This window comes from Ostrea edulis, chromosome 7 (assembly GCF_947568905.1).
Source record: "Ostrea edulis chromosome 7, xbOstEdul1.1, whole genome shotgun sequence".
Taxonomy (NCBI): Eukaryota; Metazoa; Mollusca; class Bivalvia; order Ostreida; family Ostreidae; genus Ostrea; species Ostrea edulis.
In genome coordinates this window covers 48,869,394-48,893,971 of record NC_079170.1, presented here as the reverse complement: position 1 = coordinate 48,893,971, position 24,578 = coordinate 48,869,394, and the positions used below count along the sequence as shown (strand labels likewise).

The following is a 24,578-nucleotide window of genomic DNA, read 5'->3' as shown; positions in this document are numbered from 1 at the left end:
ACCTAGTCGGCCATCTTTGTGTACTGCTAGACTGCAAGACTTATCGTCGAAAGTGATTATAGAGACGCGAGTTGTCATTTTCGTGTTAAATTTTACTTTAATTCAACAACATTTACTCCATTTTGTAATCAAATTAACTCTTGGTTCTTTACAATTATCGTGCAATATATACCCCCAGTAGTTGACAGTGAGTAGAAAACCGAGCCATAGGGACCACAAAAACTAAATTTACTAATTGATCAGTTGTATCAATTTTGAAATCCCCACTTTATTTTTGGCCAGATGTTGTAGACATCAAATGTTGTATTCACCTCGAAGGCACATGCGCGTGAATTCAAACGTCCTTTGGGTCAATTTCATTTGTTTGAGATCGACGTAAGTCATTGCGTCGGCCAAATGACCGGCGTAAAGCAGCGCACTGACAAATGAAATATATATGTTGCCTACTTTTTAAAGATGTCAGGCATAACGAATAGAACAATGATGTGCTCAAGATAGACAACCCCTATGTCAGTGATTATTGCAACGCCCATCGGTGATCATCGTCAATCTCCACAACATCATCATCTTGACCATGCGCAATAATCGCTTCCTTTACAGATTTCACGACAAGAAAACGTTTCTTCAACCCCTCCCACCCTTTCCCCATAATTTAGTTTTTTTATGAGTTTTCTTAGTTTGCAAATGAACCCCTTGTTTGCTTGCTGTCGTGTTTTCTTTCTAATTCCAGGTATTGGTGTTCTCCGTGATTCTCGCCATCCTACGATAATGCGTCATGGCTTTACTCAACTACCGGGCAGGTCATTGTGTATCCGACTTCGTACTCCATTCACGGAAAGGGCCGAATCTCAGCTATCCGAATTTTGTTTGAAGCCCTGCAGCAGATTCTGTTAATTTTCCAGAGTCTCTGGCCAATAATTTGGGCTTCTGTCATTGTGCTATCTTCATTGTTTCTACATCATACACTATTGGAAAGGTCGATGTAGACCATTGTGTGTAAAATCCATTGATCATCATACAACGAAAATATCGAACATTTACATGTACCATTTAACTTCATTGACCTATGAATATTGAACGCTTATTGATGATGGACTTCATTGTGAATACTGGTTAAGCATTGACGATTCTGGGTCATTGACAATATGGAGTATAATCATTGATGTCTCATTGCTCATTGTAAGTTTTCATTTATCATTTATACATTGTATTGCATTTTGTATGGCACACCAAATTCACAAAAATGAGCTAAACATAGTTTCACAGTTGATAAACTAGGTTTATCGACTGTAAACTATAGTTTACGAACTGTAAACTATAGTTAACGATTAGTTAACTATAATTTTCATCCGTAAAACTATAGTTTACAAATGCTAATCCAAGTTTATCTGTCGTTAAATAAACGTTAATAATAGATTTTGCTGATAAATACAGATTCACATTTGTAAACTATAATTTACATTCGTTAACTATAGTTCACAATTGTTAATCCTAGTTTCACAAATTGTGATACTATATTTATCAGACTTGTAAACCGTAGTTTACAATCGTGAAACCGTATTTATCAGATAAACTATGTTTTGCAATCGCTAATGGTTGTTTTCATTGTTAATTATAGTTTACGCTTGTGAAACATAGATTATCTGTTAACTATGGTTTACATATGTGAAATATAGATTAACGTCGTTAACTATAGTTTACGGTCCGTAAATTATAGTTTACAGTCGATAAACCTAGTTTATCAACTGTGAAATTATGTTTAGCTCATTTTTGTGAATTTGGCGTGCCATAATTTTGTTCTGTCATTTATATTTTAGAATAAGTAAAGCCATGACAAAAAAGCCTGCCAACACACTTGTTTGTTTACTCTATTCTGTCGAGATAAAAGTTTATATTGTAGCGGACTGTAATTAAAGAGGGAACTTATTCTGCCTCGCTAGTGAGCTAGCATTTCTAATGATGTGGTATAGTCTCTCTCTCTCTCTCTCTCTCTCTCTGGACCTGGACCTGGACCTGGACGTTTAAGTGAGGACGTCCTCACATTGTCCAGAAATGTTATTGTAAAGGCAAAAATGTACTGTGTTATGTATAGCTATAGGGATACTTACAGTAGATCTATACAAGTTTATCTAATACTCTCTAGACTTTCGAATTGTGGAGAAAAAAAAAGGGTTTTGAGAGAGAACATTAGTGAGAACATGCCCCCACACCACTTGTCCTCACTAATCTAATATTTTGTAATTACATCTTTCACATGCTGTGGATCACGTTTATGGGGGACGTAATTGTGGGGACAGAATTTTGTCCTCATAGTGTACTTTCTGTCCTCACAACTTCTGTCAAATGGTTAAAAATTGACCATACACTACATGTACACGATACAATATCAACAACCATTTTCATTAACACTATATATATATATATATATATATATATATATATATATATATACTTATCAAAATGAGACAGATTTAATTTCAATATTGTTTCAAAATACTGCTGCTTTATGAATATAAATAGATTAATTGTGGATATCAATGAAATCATTGTATGATAAACGTACAATAGGGAAATATTAGTATAGAAGTTATTGCCCGTGACAAAAAAATATCTATTCTATGCATTTTGATTTTGAGAAACGATGAATATGATATTTATACATCGGGAATGATTTCTTTTTTATTTGGAACCTATTCAAAAAAAAAAAAAAAAATGAAGAGATAATCCGGAACAGAAAGTTGGAAACCTTTTTGTTTTATTATTAGCATAGAGATCTTTTGAGTGTTTGAAGCAAATGAGTATAAAGAATAATTTAATACAAGAGCTTTACAAACATTGACTAGAAGTAGAAAACAACGTGCAGGCTCATCTTTTCACGTGTTTATGATAGCAAGATGCCTTTCTTTATAAAATCCAAAGGAAAAAAGCAATCAAAATCAAAGGTAGGTGACGTCATCTGTTGGTATGATTGGCAAGGGTGTTTCGAATCACTTTTATATCCCAGTCAGATGTGTATGTCAGTATGTATTTTAATTAGTAAAGTATCGCAGTGTATTTCGTATGTCCAGTGCCCCAAAATATAATTGCACAGATGTGTGACACGCTTATTGATCACAGCTTAGTGTGTGGCCAAGTGACAAAACACCTGTGGTATATATGAGTACATGCATGTTATTGTATATTGTGCATTCTCTTGAAAACTTGTACTAATGAATGAAATAAATTTGGAAAAGAGTTCAAGCTTTTGTCCAGCACTTGTAGACATATAATACATGTATCATGTTTGTTGGATGGTAGATTTTAATTCATCATTGATATGACAATAAAATTCACTGATTAAAATAAGATCTTTGACCCGCTCCAGTATTAATGTGTAGCGACATAACATTACCAAAGGGGACCAAAGATCTGAATTTGATCGTATTGAAATTCACTGTGTCTTGTCAATATGCTAACTGAAGAAAGAAAGAATTGTGCCATGTGGAAAAAACTGCATACAGTTTTTGATAACTAAGACAGCAATGAAGAATCTCTGATAACCTGTTTCAAATCTGATACCACTCAAGTACCAAATGTATGTTGTATCCATAAGCAGTGATCAGTTGATTAATAGATTGATATTTCTTATACTTTCTCATGGGTAATCATAAGGCACGATGACTGCTTACACTTGTGTAGTGTGATATATATAGGAAAGGAGAAAATTCCTGGCTGGACCGGGAATCGAACCTGGGACCCCTGCATTACTAGTCAGGTGCTCTAACCACTGAGCCACCCAGGCTGATATCCATGGTCCATATGGCTCTAACTACTACATTTTCCTCCCTCCTTAAACTTCTCTTTACCTTCGAAAACATAACCCAGATTCTTTTGCCCTGACAGGACTTTCACCAAGGGTGGTCATCGGCACCAAATGCAATATATGTATAGGAAAGGAGAAAATTTATGGCTGGACTGGGAATCGAATGTGAGACTCCTGCATTACTAGTCATGTGCGCTAACCACTGAGCTACCCACGCTGATATGCATAGTCCATGTAACCCAAAATACTACATGTAGGCTAAATGGGTCTAATTTCTTAAAACAACTAGTATCCATGTATTGCCAAGGGGTCATAGGTTATATGGTGATTCAGAATAAAGCAAATGGCTGTAAATTCTACATGTTCTAATATACACGAGGCCAAAGGTCACACTATTCATGCTGGTCCTTATCAATTCTACCAAGATTTTTGAAGAGATACAAGTGATGTTTCATTTTCAATCAGTCACATGAAAGCATATAACTTACAATTATGAATGGAATAAGATTGATTGGGACCAAATAAAGAGATATTCGTTGAAGAGAGTACATGTTACCTGAAATAGTATACATTTGTATGATAGAATGTTTATAGGTTTTTGTTGACGTGAAACTTTAAAAATGCCAGTCAAGTTAAAACCTTAGTATTCATATGTCAGGTGTAAGTTTCATAAAATATTTCCAGATGCTATTAATTCATGTTAAGTCCCTCCATATCATAAAGCAACAAGTTTTTTATACTTGTATTAAAGAGTGGGTAAACATTACAGTACTTGCTTCAAACTTTCTTAACCTTTTCTTTATTTCCTAAAGACAAAAAATCAGAGACCACAAGTATCGCTTAGTGGAGCAGCATCAAAACAGAAAAGGAGGAAGTTACGGTTACAGAATGAAGAAATCTCGAGTGAATCAGAAATAGAAAGGTATCTCTCTCTCTCCCTCCCTCTGTCTATCTCTATCTCTCTCACATTAAGAGAAAATTTAATTTTTTAAAAGTTTTATGATGCTTTGAATGTTACAAATGAACATGATGAAGCCAGCAGATTTGCATGGGTCCTGTTGGTAAGTTCTGTTCAGCAGGACCTGTTGCCTCCACTCTACTTTCACTTTCTATCTTCTTTTATCGAAGACAGCTAGTATACAAAGTTGAAACAATCTTGAGAGTATCATATCATCAGGGATTCATCTTCATGTATTTACACACCAGAATAGACATTTGTGCTTTTGTTTCAAAATTAAGTGTATGTTGTACAACTGACAAAACTTTGGTGCTAAAAAGCCAATAGATGACTTAGATGTTCTCAATTTGATCAAATTTACTTTGAATTAGAATTATGATAACACAAACATGACATTTTGTGACCATTTTAATACCAGTATTTGAATATATAAAATGGCTATTGGTCACAAATTTTTTTCTTCTGGAAATGATTGAGTTCAGACTTTGTCAAACGTTATATATACTATATTTCCATTGCAAATGATTTAATACATAATAGAAAAGTTTTGTTTGTTCAAGCTGGGCTCCAGATTTTCTTTAAAAAATAAGCATTTTAACTTGATTGGGAGTAAAATTGTGTCAGTTTGGATATTTCAGAGACGTATGTGAAACTGTATTAGACCTGAGGTCTTTCATGAGAGAAAAAAAATTAGAGCTCTCAAATTTCTATTTTATGGGGGCCCCAGAAAGATTGTTATCATGTATAGTCGTGGGAATACACGTAATCTGTACCCTCAATGTTCTGCTTTTCACAGTGACGAAGGGGGAAAGAGGACAGAGTTGGAATTTTCTTCAGATGAGGATGAAACTGCACCAGAAAAAAAATTACGATTAGCAAAGGAATATCTGGCCAATCTAGAACAAGAAGGTAAATAATCATTTGAGAATAATAACAATGTGTGTTCTGTATCTTGTTACAGTGAAACCTGTCTAATATCACACCTGTGTAATCCGTGTCACTGTGAATTCCGACATTCTTTTCTTTTTCAATTATCGTTTTTCAATTTCTTTATACAGTAAGATCTGATATCTTGAATCCAACATGAATAACTCTTCACATTGTGTGTACATTATATCATAACAGTTAAACCTGTTTTAATAAGACACCTATGTAATCTGTTTCACTGTGAATTCCGACAGTCTTTTTTTTTTTTTTGGAATTATCTTTTTTCCATTTTCTTTATGTGGTAATATCCAATATCTTCAATCTGACACAAAATTATCGTCAGAAACCCACGGTCAGTCGCTCTACATGGGGCACAATGCCATTATTTTTGCTGGAAGGTGTGTCTCAGCTTCTATATGTGATTGGTCGCTTTACTGTTCCTTGTGATATTCAACCAATGAAAAAGCCCTTTATTTCCAGTCCTCGGTAGCATAGAAAAACATGCTTTCGAAGCCAAGATTTTGACTACGTTTAAGTTGGACAAGTTACAAAACTTTCAGTGAGATGCTTTATCTGCATTATTGAAGTGGAGGGTGTATTTGTGTCTATAAAGACAGGGGAGGAAAAAGCCTGTGTTACCAAGCGTTTACTATCGTACTGTGTACGAGTCTATGTACAGGTCTACATGTTCAGCAGTCTTAGTTCCATCAAATGGGAGCAATGTGTTTTTTTAACAGCCTTGGTATTTCATCGGTTTATATAGGTATGTTAAACTTACTTGCATATTAAGTACTGCCGTAATTTGTTCTATTTGTGTTGTCGGCACAATTTGAGCCAGTAATTGTGACTTTCGATCTTTACATACCTCTCTCTTGTAAACACAGTTGATGTCTCACCTTCGCTAATTACAAAATGACTTGTGAACGGGATTGTAAGACCATATCTTACTTCAGATTTGCATCTAATTTTTAAAGTGACTGGTTTTATTCACGTACCATGAAGCAGTGATAATAACATACCAGAGGCGCGGATACAGGATTTCCGAAGGGGGGGGGGGGGGGCACATGTGAAAGTGAAATATTAGTTAAAATAATCAGCCATTTTTGGTGCCAAATCTGGAGTTTTCATCTATATATCTTTGTTAGTGGCACAACAAAACACACACACTCATGGGCACCGCCATTACAGCTGACACTTTGAGTACCGGGATACTTATGGCAATTCTCATTGGTCCTCGATAGGTCACGTAAGGCCACGCATTTTAATGAGTTATATGAAAATATCAGCATTGTGTCCCATGGGAGGTAAATGTAGAGCAACCGACCATGAGTTTCGGACGATGACACAAAATATATTTCCCAGAATGTGTCATATTAGACAGATTTCACTGTACATGAAGTATGACACTTGATTAAGTCAAAGTTTGGGTTCAGTTGCCTGAAGGGCAAATGGATTTGAAAATGAATGACTATCCCTGCTCATACATTAGAATACAATACATGCAATTATTGATCTTATGATTGTGATATGGTGAAGCTGCAGGATTTTCAGTCTCTGGGAAGGGGGTGTTGAATCCATTCTAGCCCCCCCCCCCCCCCCCTAAAGCTGTTTGTTATCCAGCTTCTAGAAAAGGCAATGTCACATGTATGTTTGTATTATTTCTCTTCTGTAGAGGCTGAGAAAAGAGAGGAGGATGACATCCACAGAGACATCATTTCACATAGATTAAAGCAAGATCTGGTAAGAGAATTTCACATAGGATAAAACAAGATCTGGTAAGATAATTTCACATAGGATAAAACAAGATCTGGTAAGATAATTTCACATAGATTAAAACAAGATCTGGTAAGAGAATTTCACATAGATTAAAACAAGATCTGGTAAGAGAATTTCACATAGATTAAAACAAGATCTGGTAAGATAATTTCACATAGATTAAAGCAAGATCTGGTAAGAGAATTTCACATAGAATAAAGCAAGATCTGGTAAGAGAAATTCACATAGAATAAAACAAGATCTGGTAAGAGAATTTCACATAGGATAAAACAAGATCTGGTAAGAGAATTTCACAAAGGATAAAACAAGATCTGGTAAGAGAATTTCACATAGGATAAAACAAGATCTGGTAAGAGAAATTCACATAGGATAAAACAAGATCTGGTAAGAGAAATTCACATAGGATAAAACAAGATCTGGTAAGGGCTGTTCCAGAAATGATCAAATGGGGGGTCGGGCGGCAAATGATATTTTTTTGTGTGGGTGGTCGTATTTTTTCATATTTTAATTGGTCCGTGGTTGGACTGTTAAAAAAATATTTATTATGGGTAGTGGGTAGTTTCTATTGTTTTATTTTGTGCCACGTGGGTGTTGAGTTTTCAGAATATTTTTATTGTCGCTCTTGTCGTGTTGGTTACAAAATGTCGGAGGGAAAATTGAAAACGTGCTTTCGAAATGCTGCTTTCGAAATCGGAAGTAACATAGAACTATTCGAGTTGTCGCTCTTTGCAGCGCATAACTTTCCATTACGGCACTCTTCAAATTAGAGGCGCGTTTAGTAGGGTCCCTTTGGACATGATGGCAGCGAACTCTGTTCTGTAGATTATTACAGTTTACAGTGCATCGATTTTGGGAATATTTTGAAACCAATAGGTATTCCGTTTTCTAATAAAAATAGGCAAACCTTAGTTGATTTATACGAGGGTACCGATGCGTTATATTTATCAGACGGTGTGATGGTGATATAGAGGCCTCCGGGCGCGGGCTCCATTAGAAGACGAACGATTCGTGGAAAAACATATCCATACCCATTTCATGATAATAGCATCGTTTGGACTCCCAATCTTTCCAACATTCCCGCCATAGATGCCTTTGATTGTTGATGTGACATTTTTTCTTCAGAACTACTGTGATACAATGTCGCACAGGCATTACCGCGTCATTGACTAGAATGTTTGTCCCGAAAACCTCGCGAGGTTTGTACCGTTTTCATTTTTAAAAATATTTTTGTGGTGGGTCTGGTTAGTTTTTTTTTTTTATTAGATGGGTCATTGTAAAATGAGTTTATTAATTTGATGGGTCATGGGGTAATTTTTTATTTTTTTTTATGGGTGCTTGGTATATACAAAAGGTGCCTCCCGACCCCCCCATGTATTTATTTCTGGAATAGCCCTAAGAGAAATTCACATAGGATAAAACAAGATCTGGTAAGAGAAATTCACATAGAATAAAACAAGATCTGGTAAGAGAAATTCACATAGAATAAAACAAGATCTGGTAAGAGAAATTCACATAGAATAAAACAAGATCTGGTAAGAGAAATTCACATAGAATAAAACAAGATCTGGTAAGAGAAATTCACATAGAATAAAACAAGATCTGGTAAGAGAAATTCACATAGAATAAAACAAGATCTGGTAAGTGAATGCATGCCCTGATTTGTGGTTATCTCTTTCAAATATTCTCTGCAACATAAGCAATGCATGTCAGAGCTCTTCAATCACATTTTTGGGAACTGGGACTAGGGCCCCCAACTGTTTGAAAAAGGCAAAATAAGGAATTTCATTTTATCCTGTTTATTTACTTATGTGAACACGTTTTGTTCTGATACATTGTTGTTGAATTTTGAAAAGAAAATTTGACCAGAAATGACAACAAGTGGATAAGTTTTTTTATTTGCTTTTTTGGAACATCACACCTGGGATTGAGGCCCATTATGAGCCTATTTTAAGGAATCAAGAGCCCTCCGTGTAGAATGTGAGACAATTTACATAGCAGATGTTGGACAGATCTCATTATTTCATTTTATTGAGACTTTATCTTTTCATATTTCATTTCATTCATCTTACATAAATGATTTACTTTTCATGCAGTGCATAGTATTTATATCATATTTACAGTTAGAGCAGACAGGAAAACTACAGAAATGTGTTGCCGATAATGTAAGTGGTTTAAAAGTCTAGCATAAGATTTTGTAAGTGGATTAAAACTATAGCATATGATTTTGTAAGTGGATTAAAACTATAGCATATGATTTTGTAAGTGGATTAAAACTATAGCATATGATTTTGTAAGTGGATTAAAACTATAGCATATGATTTTGTAAGTGGATTATGATTTTTACATTGCTGAATTGTGAGTTTATCTTTTCCTGTAGTTCATTAGATTGATTTTTCTACACCAAGATGATGAATGAGTGATTTGTTTGTTCAGATTTTGAAGTAGATGAATGCAATTTTTACCTGTTTAATTGCATTTATCTTCATGTTTAATATTTGTAATCTATCGTGCAATCATATTGATATACAGTAATCCAAATCTACAGAAAGTTCTTACAGATTTCCAAAATATCTATAGTTGGAATTCTTGCAGGTGTTTTCTTCAAATGATAGAAATTGTTATTTTATGATGTTTGATTTATTTTGTTGTAACTATCACCATTTTTATGACATTTATACAGTATGAACAGCCATCTTTAGATGACATTACAGTCCTGAGAGGACACCAGCTGACAGTCACATGTATAGTTATCTCCCCTGACAAAAGACATGTGTTTAGTGGCTCCAAAGACTGCAGCATTATCAAATGTACGTATCAACTGTTCCTGTTTTTATGTCCCCTGATTTCATCCCAGAGGGTGTCGTGTAATTCGTTGTATGTTAATGTTTTTGCTGTGTTTGCATAATTAGGGGATGCCACGGAGGGGAGACGACTTCACACTATACAGGGCGGGAGGAAGGGCATGGAGGACACCCACACTGGCCACACCGACCACGTGCTCTGTCTTGCCATGCCAACAGATGGCAAATTTCTGGTAAGTAAACGGTGTTGGTGAGAGAGATGTTTTGGTTTTTATTTACTTCCCATTTGAGAATTTTTTACTCAAATAGAAATAGAAAATTTATAGAAAAGTAAAATCCTGTTTAAATGACATATTTCTACAATTTGTCAATACATGTAATTACTGAAAGTTTAAATTGTCCGTATTTCTACTATTTGTCAATACATGTAATTACTGTGAAAGTTTAAATCGTATCTATTTCTACTATTTGTCAATACATGTAATTACTGTGAAAGTTTAAATCGTATCTATTTCTACAATTTGTTAATACATGTAATTACTGTGAAAGTTTAAATCATATCTATTTCTACAATTTGTTAATACATGTAATTACTGTGAAAGTTTATATCGTATGTATTTCTACAATTTGTTAAAGTTTATATCGTATGTATTTCTACAATTTGTTAATACATGTAATTACTGTGAAAGTTTAAATCGTATGTATTTTTACAATTTGTTAATACATGTAATTACTGTGAAAGTTTATATCGTATGTATTTCTACAATTTGTTAATACTTGTAATTACTGTGAAAGTTTATATGGTATGTATTTCTACAATTTGTTAATACTTGTAATTACTGGAGACTCTGGTCTACAAGTCACTTGTTGTTGTATAATGATTATGTTCATTAAACATTTCATTTAAATGAACAAATTAGGATCATTTATTCAGTTTATGAGTCCCTGTGTTATGGTGGGTTTTTTTTTTTTTACATTACAGGCATCAGGGGGTAAAAATAAATTCATATTGTTATGGAATCCAGACGACTGTCAGCTTCTTCACAAGTTTACTGGCCACAGAGATGCGATTTCAGTAAGTTCTTATTGTTGGGTGGAACTGTGAGTCATCAGTTTTTGCTGTATAATTAATTATCTCTTCTGCGATTTATCAATTACTTGTGACAAGAGCAAAGTAAAATGTGTATTTGTAAGTATTGAAAACAATACTTACATTATAGAATTGACTTTCATGCTATCATGTGCTAGTTAATCACATTATAAATTCCCAGGATATACTGATTTCTTTAGAACAGTTTATATTTACATTATGGGAGTTAGTCTAGTACACTGTAATTGTCTGTTAACATACAGTGTATATTGCACAAAATCAATCATAGCATTTAGGAATGATTGGTCATTATAATATCTAGCAATCTGACCTTGAACAATCTGAAGAGGATTCAATTTCTTTAAAATTGCATAAGAGAAGGCCACAGGACTATTACATTCTTGTTTTGATTTATAATTACGTTGTTTTGATTTATAATTACGTTGTTTTGATTTATAATTACTTTGTTTTGACTTATAATTACGTTGTTTTGATTTATAATAACGTTGTTTTGACTTATAATTACGTTGTTTTGATTTATAATTACGATTTATAATTACTTTGTTTTGATTTATAATTACGTTGTTTTGATTTATAATTACGTTGTTTTGATGGTGTCATTTTGTGGTAGCAGTGTATCAGTTGTTATTCAAGAGAGTTTGATCTGTAGTTATGCCAAATTTCATGTTACATGTATCACATTATTTTGATGAACTCGCTGTTAATTTTTATGGATTAAATCTGATCTGTGATTCACTCCTAAAAATGTGCATGTATTTTCATTTGGCTACATAACCATAAACTGAGAATAGGCTTAAGTCAAAATTTCATATTGATTTAATCCATGAAATATGACATTTACAGGTCAGTAAAATTCATGCTAAAGTTTCATTTGAAATGTGATTCTAAATGCCATAAAATATTGTAGTGCAATTCATACAAACCAAGGGTATTTACAAAATCAAATGTTTGACTCAAGTCTATATTCAGTTTATAGTCATGGGTCCAGATTGTTACAAGAAAATATACATTAATTGCAGGTTTTGGCCTTTAGATTTGATTGTAATAAGAAATGTATATCAATTGCAGGGTTTGGCGTTTAGAATGGGTTCTCATCAGTTGTTCAGTGCCTCGCATGACCGCTCAGTTAAAATCTGGAATGTGGATGAGTTAGCATACATAGAGACACTGTGAGTAAGACGAGCAATGTTTTAAAAAAAAGTCAGGAGATACATTACAAGTAATATTAGACACAAAATCATCATGCTTCTGTCTTTATAATGTGTAAACACTCTTAGTGTGCTCTGAAACACCATGCTTGTCTTTTTAACGAGTAAACACTCTTAGTGTGCTCTGAAACACCCATGCTTCTGTCTTTTTAACGTGTAAACACTCTTAGTGTGCTCTGAAACTATGGCATGTCAAACGTTGCAATATTTGATCTTTTCCATTTGTATTGTATAATTTTCCATTTGTATTCTATATTTTCCATTTGCATTCTATATTTTCCATTTGCATTGTATAATTTTCCATTTGTATTCTATATTTTCCATTTGCATTGTATAATTTTTCATTTGTATTGTATCCAGGGAATGTTTATTTTGATTTGTTACGAAGGATTTCATTAGTTAACGTCACTGATGTACCACATCTGTACTGTAGACGTGCTTAGCACACAGGGCCACATCGTCGCAAACCACGGTTTTGAGTCCACTCACGCTCGAATAGAAGCATCCGTGGGTAACCGACGATGACAGGCCGTAGCAATGACGGTTCTTTATCGTGCCAACGCTTGTGCAGCGATACGGAATATCTGTTTTTAAGGTCTTTTAAATGCCGAGTGTTTGGCAAAGGAGCAATCACTGTCTTTGTGTCTCTAAAGCTTTGATGCAGCAATCTCGAACTCACGACCTCTCGCCACAAACCAAGCGATATATTACTGAACTACCACGACCAGGTCCTGGACTAGTTATTTTTAAAAATACTTAGCTAGCTCTAGTAATGGCGACACCCCCCCCCCCCCCCCCCCCCCCCCCCCGATCATTTTTAAAAAAAAATAGAACTGTCCAGAAAAGCATGCACATTTTTATTAAGTCAGAATTCTGTAGATTCGGGGACTTAATTCAGCCCTTGGGTCCCCACCAATTGTTAACCTCGAGTTTGGTTTGTTACAACTATTCAATAGGTTAATCTTAAGTTATCGTTTATCGAATTTGGTAATGCGCGAGATGTTGAAGAGGTAAAGTTCAGGAGCCACATTTCGCAGGAATGTACCGTATTTGCTAAGTGTAATGGCGTAACCACCCCCCCCCCCCACCCCATTAATTGATCGCTTTTATGCGTCTAATGTGATCAGCATATTCAAACTAGTCTCCTATTTAACCACTGGCTGATCTAGATAATTCTGAACGAAAGGATGCAGTAAACTGCTGGATGTCTGGGGACTATCTTAAGATCCCTAGTGAATCCAGTGCAAAGCCTTGGGGGAGGGGGGTTGCAGTTGGAGGGCGAAGTCAGTGGCGGATTTAAGGGGGGGCACAGCCGCCCCCCCCCCCCCCCCCCCCTCAAAATTTCCAAATTTAAGGTAAATCTTGGTATCTTGTTTAGAAAAATGTATCAAACAATAAAAGAAGCAATAATTTCTTCCATTCCCGGAGAAATAAATGACAAAGTCTTTTGATTTCTTGAAGTACTTTATTGAGAGAACTTAATTTTTCCAGAAACCCTTAAAATTTGCGTCATTTTACTAATTTCACTTGATTAAAAATGACATATTTCAAGCCCTATGAAATCTGTAAAATCCAGGAGCTTCCGGGGACTTCGCCCCCTGGACCCCTACCCACTTGAGGCAGCCCCCAGACCTCGTGCCTCATAAAATGGCGCCCCCGTAACCGCAATTCCTGATCCGTCCCAGGAAGTCCCCTGGACAAGTGCGTTCTGACAAAATAAAACGTACATGCATGCTTTTTTCGACATCTGTATATGAAATATAATTTGTGAAGGGAGGGGGGGGGGGGGGGGTGGGGGGGGGGCGGTCTCCCGGCGCAAGATTCCTCATTGCTGGCTACATGTATATGTATGTTCAACTAGTCCTATATGGAACCGATCGCGGTAGTTCAGTGATATGCCCTTTGGTTCGTAACCGTGAAGTTGCATGTTCGAGTTCTACTCGTGTCATGGCTGCATCAAACCTTAGACGTAAATATCGACAGGTGTTGACACGTTAAAGTACCCCCAATGTTACGCCACTGTGTCCATACATGTAGCATAGTAAGTCTATTTGTGGTACATCACCTGATGACGGCTAAATATAAGTGGGACCTAAACTAATGAAATCCTTCGTAACAAATCAAAATAAACAATCCCTCGGATGCAATATAAATGAAAGATTTTGCAATGCAAATGGAAATTATATAATGCAAACGAAAAAAATATATAATACAAATGGAAAATATAGAATACAAATGGAAAATTATACAATACAAATGGAAAATATAGAATACAAATGGAAAATTATACAATGCAAATGGAAATTATACAATGCAAATGAAAAATTATACAATGCAAATGGAAAATATTGGATACAAATGGAAAATTATACAATACAAATGGAAAAGATCAAATATTGCAACGTTTGACATGCCATATGAAACACCATGCTTCTGTCTTTATAACGTGTAAACATTCTTAGTGTGCTCTGAAACACCATACTTCTGTCTTTATAACGTGTAAACACTCTTAGTGTGCTCTGAAACACCATGCTTCTGTCTTTTTAACGTGTAAACACTCTTAGTGTGCTCTGAAACACCATGCTTCTGTCTTTTTAACGTGTAAACACTCTTAGTGTGCTCTGAAACACCATGCTTCTGTCTTTATAATGTGTAAACACTCTTATTGTGCTCTGAAACACCATGCTTCTGTCTTTATAACATGTAAACACTCTTAGTGTGCTCTGAAACACTATGTAGATTTCCTCTGTTTGGAATCATAGATTTGGCCACAGTGACGCCATCACAGGAATTGACAGTTTAATCAGGGACAGAGCCATTACCTCTGGCGGACGAGACGGCAGCATACGAATCTGGAAAGTGGTGGATGAATCACAATTAGTGTTTAACGGAGACCCGTAAGTACCCAATTAAGACTTAAGTGTGGAGGAATCACAATTAGTGTTTAACAGAGACCCGTAAGTACCCAATCAAGACTTAAGTGTGGAGGAATCACAATTAGTGTTTAACGGAGACCCGTAAGTACCCAATCAAGACTTAAGTGTTGCATGTTGTTTAATGGAAACTCTGAAGTACTAAGAAAACTGTCAGTTGATAAATGTAGACTCTAAATAGAGTCATCCTCACAAGACAAGGCTTTGTGATTATGTACCCTCCATACAAGTAGAGAATACGTAATCACAAAATCTTGTCTTGTGAGGATGAGTACAGTGTACAATGTTGGCTGAAACGTAATCACAAAATCTTGACTTGTGAGGATGAGTACAGTGTACAACGTCTGAAATGTTAAGTGTAATTACAGGGATGTCTTGGTTTCAGAGTTTGAGAAATTCCTTTTCGTACAGTGACATTCCAAACCTTGTCCATCGTCCTTCTCATCTTTAGCTTGATTTTAGAATTAGATACATTTAAATTACATATCTAATTAAAGTTCCTGTACTTGTGCAGTCAATTTGCATAAAATATATACCTCACATTTTGGTCTGCATACTAGTTAAGGTTTTGCAACCAGCATCGAGACCCGCCACTCTGACTTCATATGACCTTCACCTTCAATCTCCTAGCTACCTCAAAACTCATTTTGTTATTACCATACTTTTTGGTGGTTGAGATGAAATGTACATGTATTTGCCATGAAGTTTACTGGTTGTGTGTTTCAGTTTTAACATTTTATTTCTTCCATGTAAGGGGGTCCATTGACTGCATAGCATTCATCAACGAGTCCAACTTCATCTCAGGGGCTGACAACAAGTAAGTTCAGATTCAGACTTCATCTCAGGGGCTGACAACAAGTAAGTTCTGATTCAGACTTCATCTCAGGGGCTGACAACAAGTAAGTTCAGATTCAGACTTCATCTCAGGGGCTGACAACAAGTAAGTTCTGATTCAGACTTCATCTCAGGGGCTGACAACAAGTTAGTTCTGATTCAGACTTCATCTCAGGGGCTGACAACAAGTAAGTTCTGATTCAGACTTCATCTCAGGGGCTGACAACAAGTAAGTTCTGATTCAGACTTCATCTCAGGAGCTGACAACAAGTAAGTTTTGATTCAGACTTCATCTCAGGGGCTGACAACAAGTAAGTTCTGATTCAGACTTCATCTCAGGGGCTGACAACAAGTAAGTTCTGATTCAAAACTTCATCTCAGGGGCTGACAACAAGTAAGTTCTGATTCAAAACTTCATCTCAGGGGCTGACAACAAGTAAGTTCTGATTCAGACTTACTTTAAAAAACAAAAGACTGGCAGTCGAAGTGCAGAGTGAAAGTAGCTGACACTAGATGTGTTAATTTAGCATTCATTATTACCAATTACTAAATAAATTTTGTTATCCATTTAGTAATACAATACAATGTTATTGACTTCATAATGTAGCCATGCATATGTAGATATAAAATGATGTCCTCTCTCTCTCTCTCTCTCTCTCTCTCTCTCTCTCTCTCTCTCTCTCTCTCTCTCATGGCTTTGTGAACTTTCATTTCAATATGAAGTTGAACCAGTATCATACATGCCAACTTTTGAAAATCCCCAAGGGGGATTTTGCGCGCGACGACCTTTTTTCAATGCTCAAAATTCACGACATTTTACCATGAAAATAAACATTTGTCTTTCAAATAAAATATCAATCTAATCATTATACATGTATCATACATTAACACAACATCAAGTGTGTTTGACCATTAACTTTAACAAAACAGGTACTATAAAAAAAAAAAAAGCTTTGAAAGATATACATAAGTATTTTATTAAAATCATCTATTCAGCAAAAAATCCTCTCCAACAAGTCACATACATATTATCAAATAATACTTAAAGTTGCATCCTTTTACACCATATACACATTGGCTGGTCTATATATCAAAATTTAAATTAAAGCACATGCATTTGGTACGTCTACAAAGGCGATCTTGGTTGTCTGTAAACATGGGCTTGCAGAGTCTGGTGGAACAATCTGCATTGCAACCAGAAAAGGAGTGCCCTGCTATGAAGTTTGCGAACAAAACCTTTGCACCCATGACATCTGAAATAATTACCAGGAAAAAAAACACATCAAAATATACGTTTTTACTTGTAAATTAAGGCCACTTGCTAATATAAAATTCAGTACAGACTTGTGCGAATTACGCATCACAAAGTCTATTGAATACTACACTATATAGACTATGTAATGCATCGCTATAGACAGATAGATTCGGATAGCCAATATTATTATAGTTGGAAAAACATATATTTGACGTACCTTATTGCATATTTTGGATGCTGTCAGCGAGAGGCAAAAATCGGGAATGTCCGATTGTTTGGTGGTGACACTATTATCGTTTTCATTCACGTTTGTGTAAAGGATATGTCAATTTGAAATCCGTCTTCTCGATTAATTACTATCAAAACATGCTTCGCACTGTCCAATAAGCACCCCGACACAGGCAGACCAGGTAAATTACATCACCCCGATACCATGCGACACAGGTAAACAGCAATGGCTGACTATTGTCCCGATTTCTGATTGGCCAGTTCAGAAATGACGCGGGATTTCAAATTCCGGTTGGAAATGGGGGTTTGTTGTCGTAAAATGGGAGATATTTTTAGAAAATCGGGATTTCGGGGTATTTTTGCAATCCCGATCGGGATATCGGGATTTTCCTTTTTAACTGCTTCAAATCGGGAGAATCCCGCACAAATCGGGAAAGTTGGCATGTATGCAGTATTTTACAAAATACTTTTATGGTGGAATGAATATTTGTATGAAAGTAAATTCAAGAAGAAGGACAATATTTTACAGACATTCTCTTTTTACAGTTCATTGTCATTATGGTCAATGATGAAGAAGAGACCTACAGTAACCGTAAGAAATGCCCACGCTGGACGAGATCAGAATGGCAATTCTAGCATAGGAACTAACTGGATCACAGCTGTAGCAGCGCTTCACAACACAGACCTGGTGGCTTCTGGTGTGTTACAGTCATTGCTCCCTCTTGTAGTGTGTTGGGCTTGTTTCGTATGGCATTTCTCTCAGAAATTATTTAAGTACAGTTATAAGGACGTGTATCAGATTAATTCAATAGATGTCACTAGAATTGATTTTTGATCTCCTGTTTTACCAAACAGTGATAAGTTTGAACAATAAGTTTGAATGAAAAGTCCACACCTGGATTCCCAAAATTTCAGTCTGTGTAGAAATGAACAGTGTTCCAAGTTTGTTCCCAAAGTCTGTATTTATTGTGTAGAATTTGCGTTTAACACCAGATGTTTCTGTCTTGTGAAAGTGTAACTACTTTTAGGGGTTAATTTGCCCATCAACTCTCTGTCTGTCACACACTAGAATTTGTAACAGACTTTGGTATTTAACATTTAATATATGAATAATTCCTTGGGAGATGGGGGAGGGGGGTAGAAAGGGGTGATACAATTTGTGTACTTATTTTAGCAAATTTGATATTTGGTATATTTGTGTACTTATTTTAGCAAATTTGATATTTGGTATCATCAGAGCTGATACATTAATTGGCATAATTATGATTTGTATGTATAATAATGTATAGATAGAGATTTTCATTCTTCAACATGTATAATAATAGATAGATAGAGATTTTCATTCTTTAGCACAACAGTAAGTAAGCGTTCACTGTCAAAGATGCTACAATATTTACCCCACTGCAATAAGTACACACAGTAGAACTCAGTTATAGCGAACTCCAGGGCCAGCAACAAATAGTTTGTGATAACCAAACTTCATTATACAGTAAAACACAGTTATAGTGAACCTCCAGGGTCAGCAACAAATAGTTTGTTATAACCAAACTTCTTTATACAGTAAAACACAGTTATAGTGAACCTCCAGAGTTTGTTATAACCAAACTTCATTATACAGTAAAATAAAGTTATAGCGAATCTCCAGGGCCGGCAAAAAACAGTTTGTTATAACGAAACTTCTTTATGCAGTAAAAAAAACCCAGTTGTAGCGAACCTCCAGGGTCAGCATAAACAAGTTTGTTATATCCAAACTTCATTATACAGTAAAACACAGTTTTAGTGAACCTCCAGGGCCAGCAAAAACCAGTTTGTTTTAACCAAACTTCATCATACATGTATCTAATAACATTTTCGATATTTTCCTCTTGTAGGGGAATAGATATCACTTCGAAATAAGTGTAAATTTGTCATAAGTGTGTTCATTATAAGCATGTTTTACTGTATAATTATGTAACATGACAATTTGTTCCATATCATGTTTCTGGGAACAAGGGGGTCTTACTGCTGTTTATATCATTCTCCATTCATTTTGAAAATATTTTATGTATATAGTTTTTGATTAATAATTACCTCGAGTCCTGATATAGAATTAATGTAATGCTTTGATTAAGATTCAAACAATGACCTCTCTGTTTTAGCAGGTTCTAAAGATGGCTGTATTAAGTTGTGGAAGGTGGCTAAAAATTACACAGCACTGCAACCACTGTTCTCAATACCCATGGTAAGACAGGGTTTCATAGAAGCTCTATATTTAGTTTAATTATCCAAAATGTTTTCTTTTATTTCATCTGTAAGTAATTACATTTATTAGGTCACCTGAATTCATTCAGGTGACCTATTACTATCTGTTTTTGTCCGTCATCGTTCGTCGTGCGTTAACATTTGAACATTTTCAGCTTCTTCTCTGAAACCCCTGAACCAATTTCAACCAATTTTGGCATATAGCATCTGTGGGTAGAGGGGAACAAAATTTGTGAAATCCGTGGTCCCTGCCCCCCTGGGGCCTGAGGAGTGGGGCAAAAACCATCAAAATGAGTGTAATTTTAAAAAATCTTCTTCTTTACTCCTGGACATCAAGAAGCCAAACTGTGGGCATAATTATAATGAGCATTGAGCCCTCTACCAAAATTGTGAAATTCATGGCCCTTGGGGCAGGGGTTCTTGTGTTAGGGTGGGGCTCTATTGGTCATATAGTGAAAATGTAGAAATTCTTTGAAAATCTTCTTCTCTGTCTCTGGATATTAAGTAGACAAACTAATAGCTTGGTAATGATGAGCAAGGATGCCTCTTTATACCCCCCGCAACAAGTTGTGGGGGGGTATACTGGAATCGGGTTGTCCGTCTGTCCGTCCGTCCGTCTGTAGACGCAATGGTTTCCGGGCTCTAAAGCATTATCTTTTCCACCTACCGTCACCATATCATATATATGGACTACCCATGGGATGAAGATGTTCCCTATCGATTTTGGGGTCAAAAGGTCAAAGGTCAAGCACACTGGACATCGAAGTAGCAATATGGTTTCCGGGCTCTAAAGTGTTATCCTTTCCACCTACAGTCACCATATCATACATATGGACTACCCATGGGATGAAGATGTTCCCTATCGATTTTGGGGTCAAAGGGTCAAAGGTCAAGCGCACTGGACATTGAAGTAGCAATATGGTTTCCGGGCTCTAAAGCATTATCCTTTCCACCTACAGTCACCATATCAAACATATGGACTACCCATGGGATGAAGATGTTCCCTATCGATTTTGGGGTCAAAAGGTCAAAGGTCAAGTGCACTGGACATTGAAGTAGCAATATGGTTTCCGGGCTCTAAAGCGTTATCCTTTCCACCTACAGTCACCATATCATATATATGGTCTACCCATGGGATGAAGATAATCCCTATCGATTTTGGGGTCAAAAGGTCAAAGGTCACGCGCACTGGACATTGAAGTAGCAATATGGTTTCCGGGCTCTAAAGCGTTATCCTTTCCACCTACAGTCACCATATCATACATATGGACTACCCATGGGATGAAGATGTTCCCTATCGATTTTGGGGTCAAAGGGTCAAAGGTCAAGCGCACTGGACATTGAAGTAGCAATATGGTTTCCGGGCTCTAAAGCATTATCCTTTCCACCTACAGTCACCATATCAAACATATGGACTACCCATGGGATGAAGATGTTCCCTATCGATTTTGGGGTCAAAAGGTCAAAGGTCAAGTGCACTGGACATTGAAGTAGCAATATGGTTTCCGGGCTCTAAAGCGTTATCCTTTCCACCTACAGTCACCATATCATATATATGGTCTACCCATGGGATGAAGATAATCCCTATCGATTTTGGGGTCAAAAGGTCAAAGGTCACGCGCACTGGACATTGAAGTAGCAATATGGTTTCCGGGCTCTAAAGCGTTATCCTTTCCACCTACAGTCACCATATCATACATATGGACTACCCATGGGATGAAGATGTTCCCTATCGATTTTGGGGTCAAAAGGTCAAAGGTCATGCACACTGGACATCGAAGTAGCAACACTCAGAAAAGAGGTAGTTTATACCTATTACCAACACCCTTTGGGAGATTTTTGGGTAAGCGGGGGGTATACTTAGTGAGCATTGCTCACAGTACCTCTTGTTAAAAATTGTGAAATTCATGGCCCCTGGATCAGGGGTTCTGGTGCTAGGGTGGGGCTCTATAAGTCATATAGTGAAAATACATTATTTCTTTGAAAATCTTCTTCTCTGTCCTTGGGTATTAAATAGACAAACCAATAGATGGTTATGATGAGCAAGGATGCCTCTTTCAAAATTGTGAAATTCATGGCCCCTGGGTCAGGGGTTCTAATATTAGGGTGGGGCCCTATTGATCATATAGTGAAAATGCATTTTATTTCTTTGAAAATCTTCTCTGCTGCTGGGTATTAAGTAGACAAACTAATAGTATGATAATGATGATCAAGGATGCTTCTTTCAAAACTGAAATTTATGGCCCCTGGGTCAGGGGTTCTGGTGCAAAGGCGGGGCTGACCACATAGCTATTCAATGTTTCTTCCATCCAAAAGTAAAATTCTTATATTTAAACACAATCCTAATTCAAACATTGGAAGGTTGTTACATGATACTCAGGTGACCTATAAGACCCCTGGGCCTCTTGTTATATGATTGAATAATTCCTAGCTCTCTAATCATACAACGTTACGTTTACCTGCACGTGACCTTCCAGGTGAACATAAGGAATTATTTTTTCCACATAGGACCAAAAATATACCTTCCAGGTGAACATAAGGAATTATTTTTTCCACATAGGACCAAAAATATACCTTCCAGGTGAACATAAGGAATTATTTTTTCCACATAGGACCAAAAATAGGTCATTGAAACTTACAATTAAAGCAAAGAACAATCTTTAAGGGTTTTTTAAATCATTTAATCATATAATAAAACAATTATTGCTGTTTTTGAGGTCAAAACGATGATTTAGCCACCTTCGAAGTACAGTATTCACCTCGCCCTTCGGGCTCGGTTAATATTGTACTCCTCAGGTGTCTAAATCATCGTATTGACCTCAAAAACAGCAATAATTGTATATTATTACTTAAGGGGTTATCTGAGCACCATACTAAAATGTACCTGGCCAATGATAAATGTTTCTGCAGATACAACTTAGAATGGAATGTTGTAAAGATTTACATCTCAAAAATAAAGCTAATCAACAATTACTGACCTATAGTTGCAGTCTTAAAACTAGTTTTCTTGAATGAAAATGACTGATTATGAGGATATATGATATAGTACATGTACATTTGTCGTATTGAATAATTTCACATGTCCTTTAGTAGTTCACGTGATTGATCTGATGTGTCATATTCTACTAAACCTCCAAGAAACAGTCCCTTTGGGGGTTTATGAGAGAAATATGCAAGTCCGCCAAATGTCAGGAAGCATTCACATCTCGTTGTGTGGCTATCACTATCATTACCAGACATTGCGCTGGAGATCAGGCAAATGATGTGTGTTTGGGGTGAGCTTCTCAACTCAACAAACATTTGTAGTTAAAAACAAAACACCACAAAAAGCTGAGTAATAGAGAAAATTCTGTATGGTTTCTCAGGATTCAGTGATGTAATCAACAAAAGCATACAAGTGTACTTTAATCTAGTATGTATTCTATAAGAAAAATTGTGGGTTTAATTTTCAATTCTTTGAAGTGATATACTGTTAACCAAGTTTTATTTGTGATGACTTTATTTGTGATTTACCAGCGATTAAATGGTTTATGGTGAATAATTTTTTAATTAAGATGATCTTACATATGATACAACAAAGGATTTATTTGTGAAAAGAAATATTCGCGATGACAAGGTTCTTGCGAAAATTTCTTGCACATGAATAAAGGTTGGTCTAGCAAGAACAAATTTCACTAGTGTATTCACGTTAAGTTTGAATTTGGAAAAAAAATGTAATTTTGTAGTTACACAATGATTGGAATTTCTTGTCAGTTACATCCAGGTTTAAGGAAGACTCCAGGTTTAAGGAAGACTAATTTGTGGACAGAGATACCTGTATATTATGGAAGGAAATTATGATTGAATAGTAATCTTTATTTTTCTTTGAATTCCAGGATGGTTTTGTCAACAGTCTTCATTTCTCTGTGGACGGACAATCACTGGTTGCAGGTGTGGGGCAAGAACACAAATTAGGAAGATGGTGGCGGATCAAAGAGGCTAAAAATGGAATACGCATGATCAAATTGAGGAAGAAAAATTGTTAATCAATACTTTTAAAGAAAAACTATTGAATAGATTACATGATTTGAATATTACATGTATCTTTTGAAAAGAATCACATTTTGGTACCAGATGTGTATGTGATCAGAGACATGTATATATTTTATATACATCTCTGATGTGATATAGAATATTGGATATAATAAAAATCCTGAGAAAGTTTTTTTTTATTATTTAAAATCTACTTAATTTCATGTGCAGCCACTTTTGCCATATCAATAACCCCCTACTCCTGGAAGAGTTCAGGGGCATGTTGCTTTGAGATGTTCAACTTGTACAGGATTTACCTAGATATTCATCTTTTATTTTTTCTATCCCAATTGTTTATCATCCAAACTTCATAGGGCTTGTTACGTACACATAAACTCTGTACGATACAGTCATCAAACTTCATGTGCTAAAAAGTCTGGTGACCTATATAAGGGTTAACGTGCATACATGTACAATTTGGTTGTCTGATCAA

At 35.9% G+C, this 24,578-nt stretch overlaps 1 protein-coding gene across 3 annotated transcripts; it reads left to right on the top strand.

Moving 5' to 3' along the window:
• Window positions 1-2,795: 2,795 nt before the first annotated feature.
• Window positions 2,796-24,274, top strand: LOC125655816 (U3 small nucleolar RNA-interacting protein 2-like). 3 transcript variants are annotated; one of them, XM_048886329.2, is made up of 14 exons: window positions 2,796-2,942; window positions 4,615-4,724; window positions 5,557-5,669; window positions 7,360-7,427; window positions 9,584-9,625; window positions 10,144-10,270; window positions 10,373-10,497; window positions 11,247-11,339; window positions 12,444-12,544; window positions 15,346-15,480; window positions 16,271-16,333; window positions 18,380-18,531; window positions 19,975-20,054; window positions 23,950-24,274. In XM_048886329.2, the coding sequence occupies exons 1-14, from the start codon at window positions 2,895-2,897 to the stop codon at window positions 24,097-24,099; spliced, it is 1,407 nt and encodes a 468-aa protein (XP_048742286.2). In that variant the 5' UTR covers window positions 2,796-2,894; the 3' UTR covers window positions 24,100-24,274. The 3 variants fall into 3 exon arrangements, with proteins under 3 accessions (XP_048742286.2, XP_048742285.2, XP_048742287.2); XM_048886328.2 differs by having other exon boundaries at window positions 19,972-20,054; XM_048886330.2 differs by lacking the exon at window positions 11,247-11,339 and having other exon boundaries at window positions 19,972-20,054.
• The last annotated feature ends 304 nt before the right edge of the window (window positions 24,275-24,578 follow it).

Coding starts and splice junctions, on each gene's coding strand:
- LOC125655816 (XM_048886328.2), top strand. CDS start 2,895: ATGCCTTTCTTTATAAAATCCAAAGGAAAAAAGCAATCAAAATCAAAG. Junction 12,545..15,345: donor TTAGCATACATAGAGACACT/GTGAGTAAGACG, acceptor TTGGAATCATAG/ATTTGGCCACAGTGACGCCA. Junction 15,481..16,270: donor TTAGTGTTTAACGGAGACCC/GTAAGTACCCAA, acceptor CTTCCATGTAAG/GGGGTCCATTGACTGCATAG.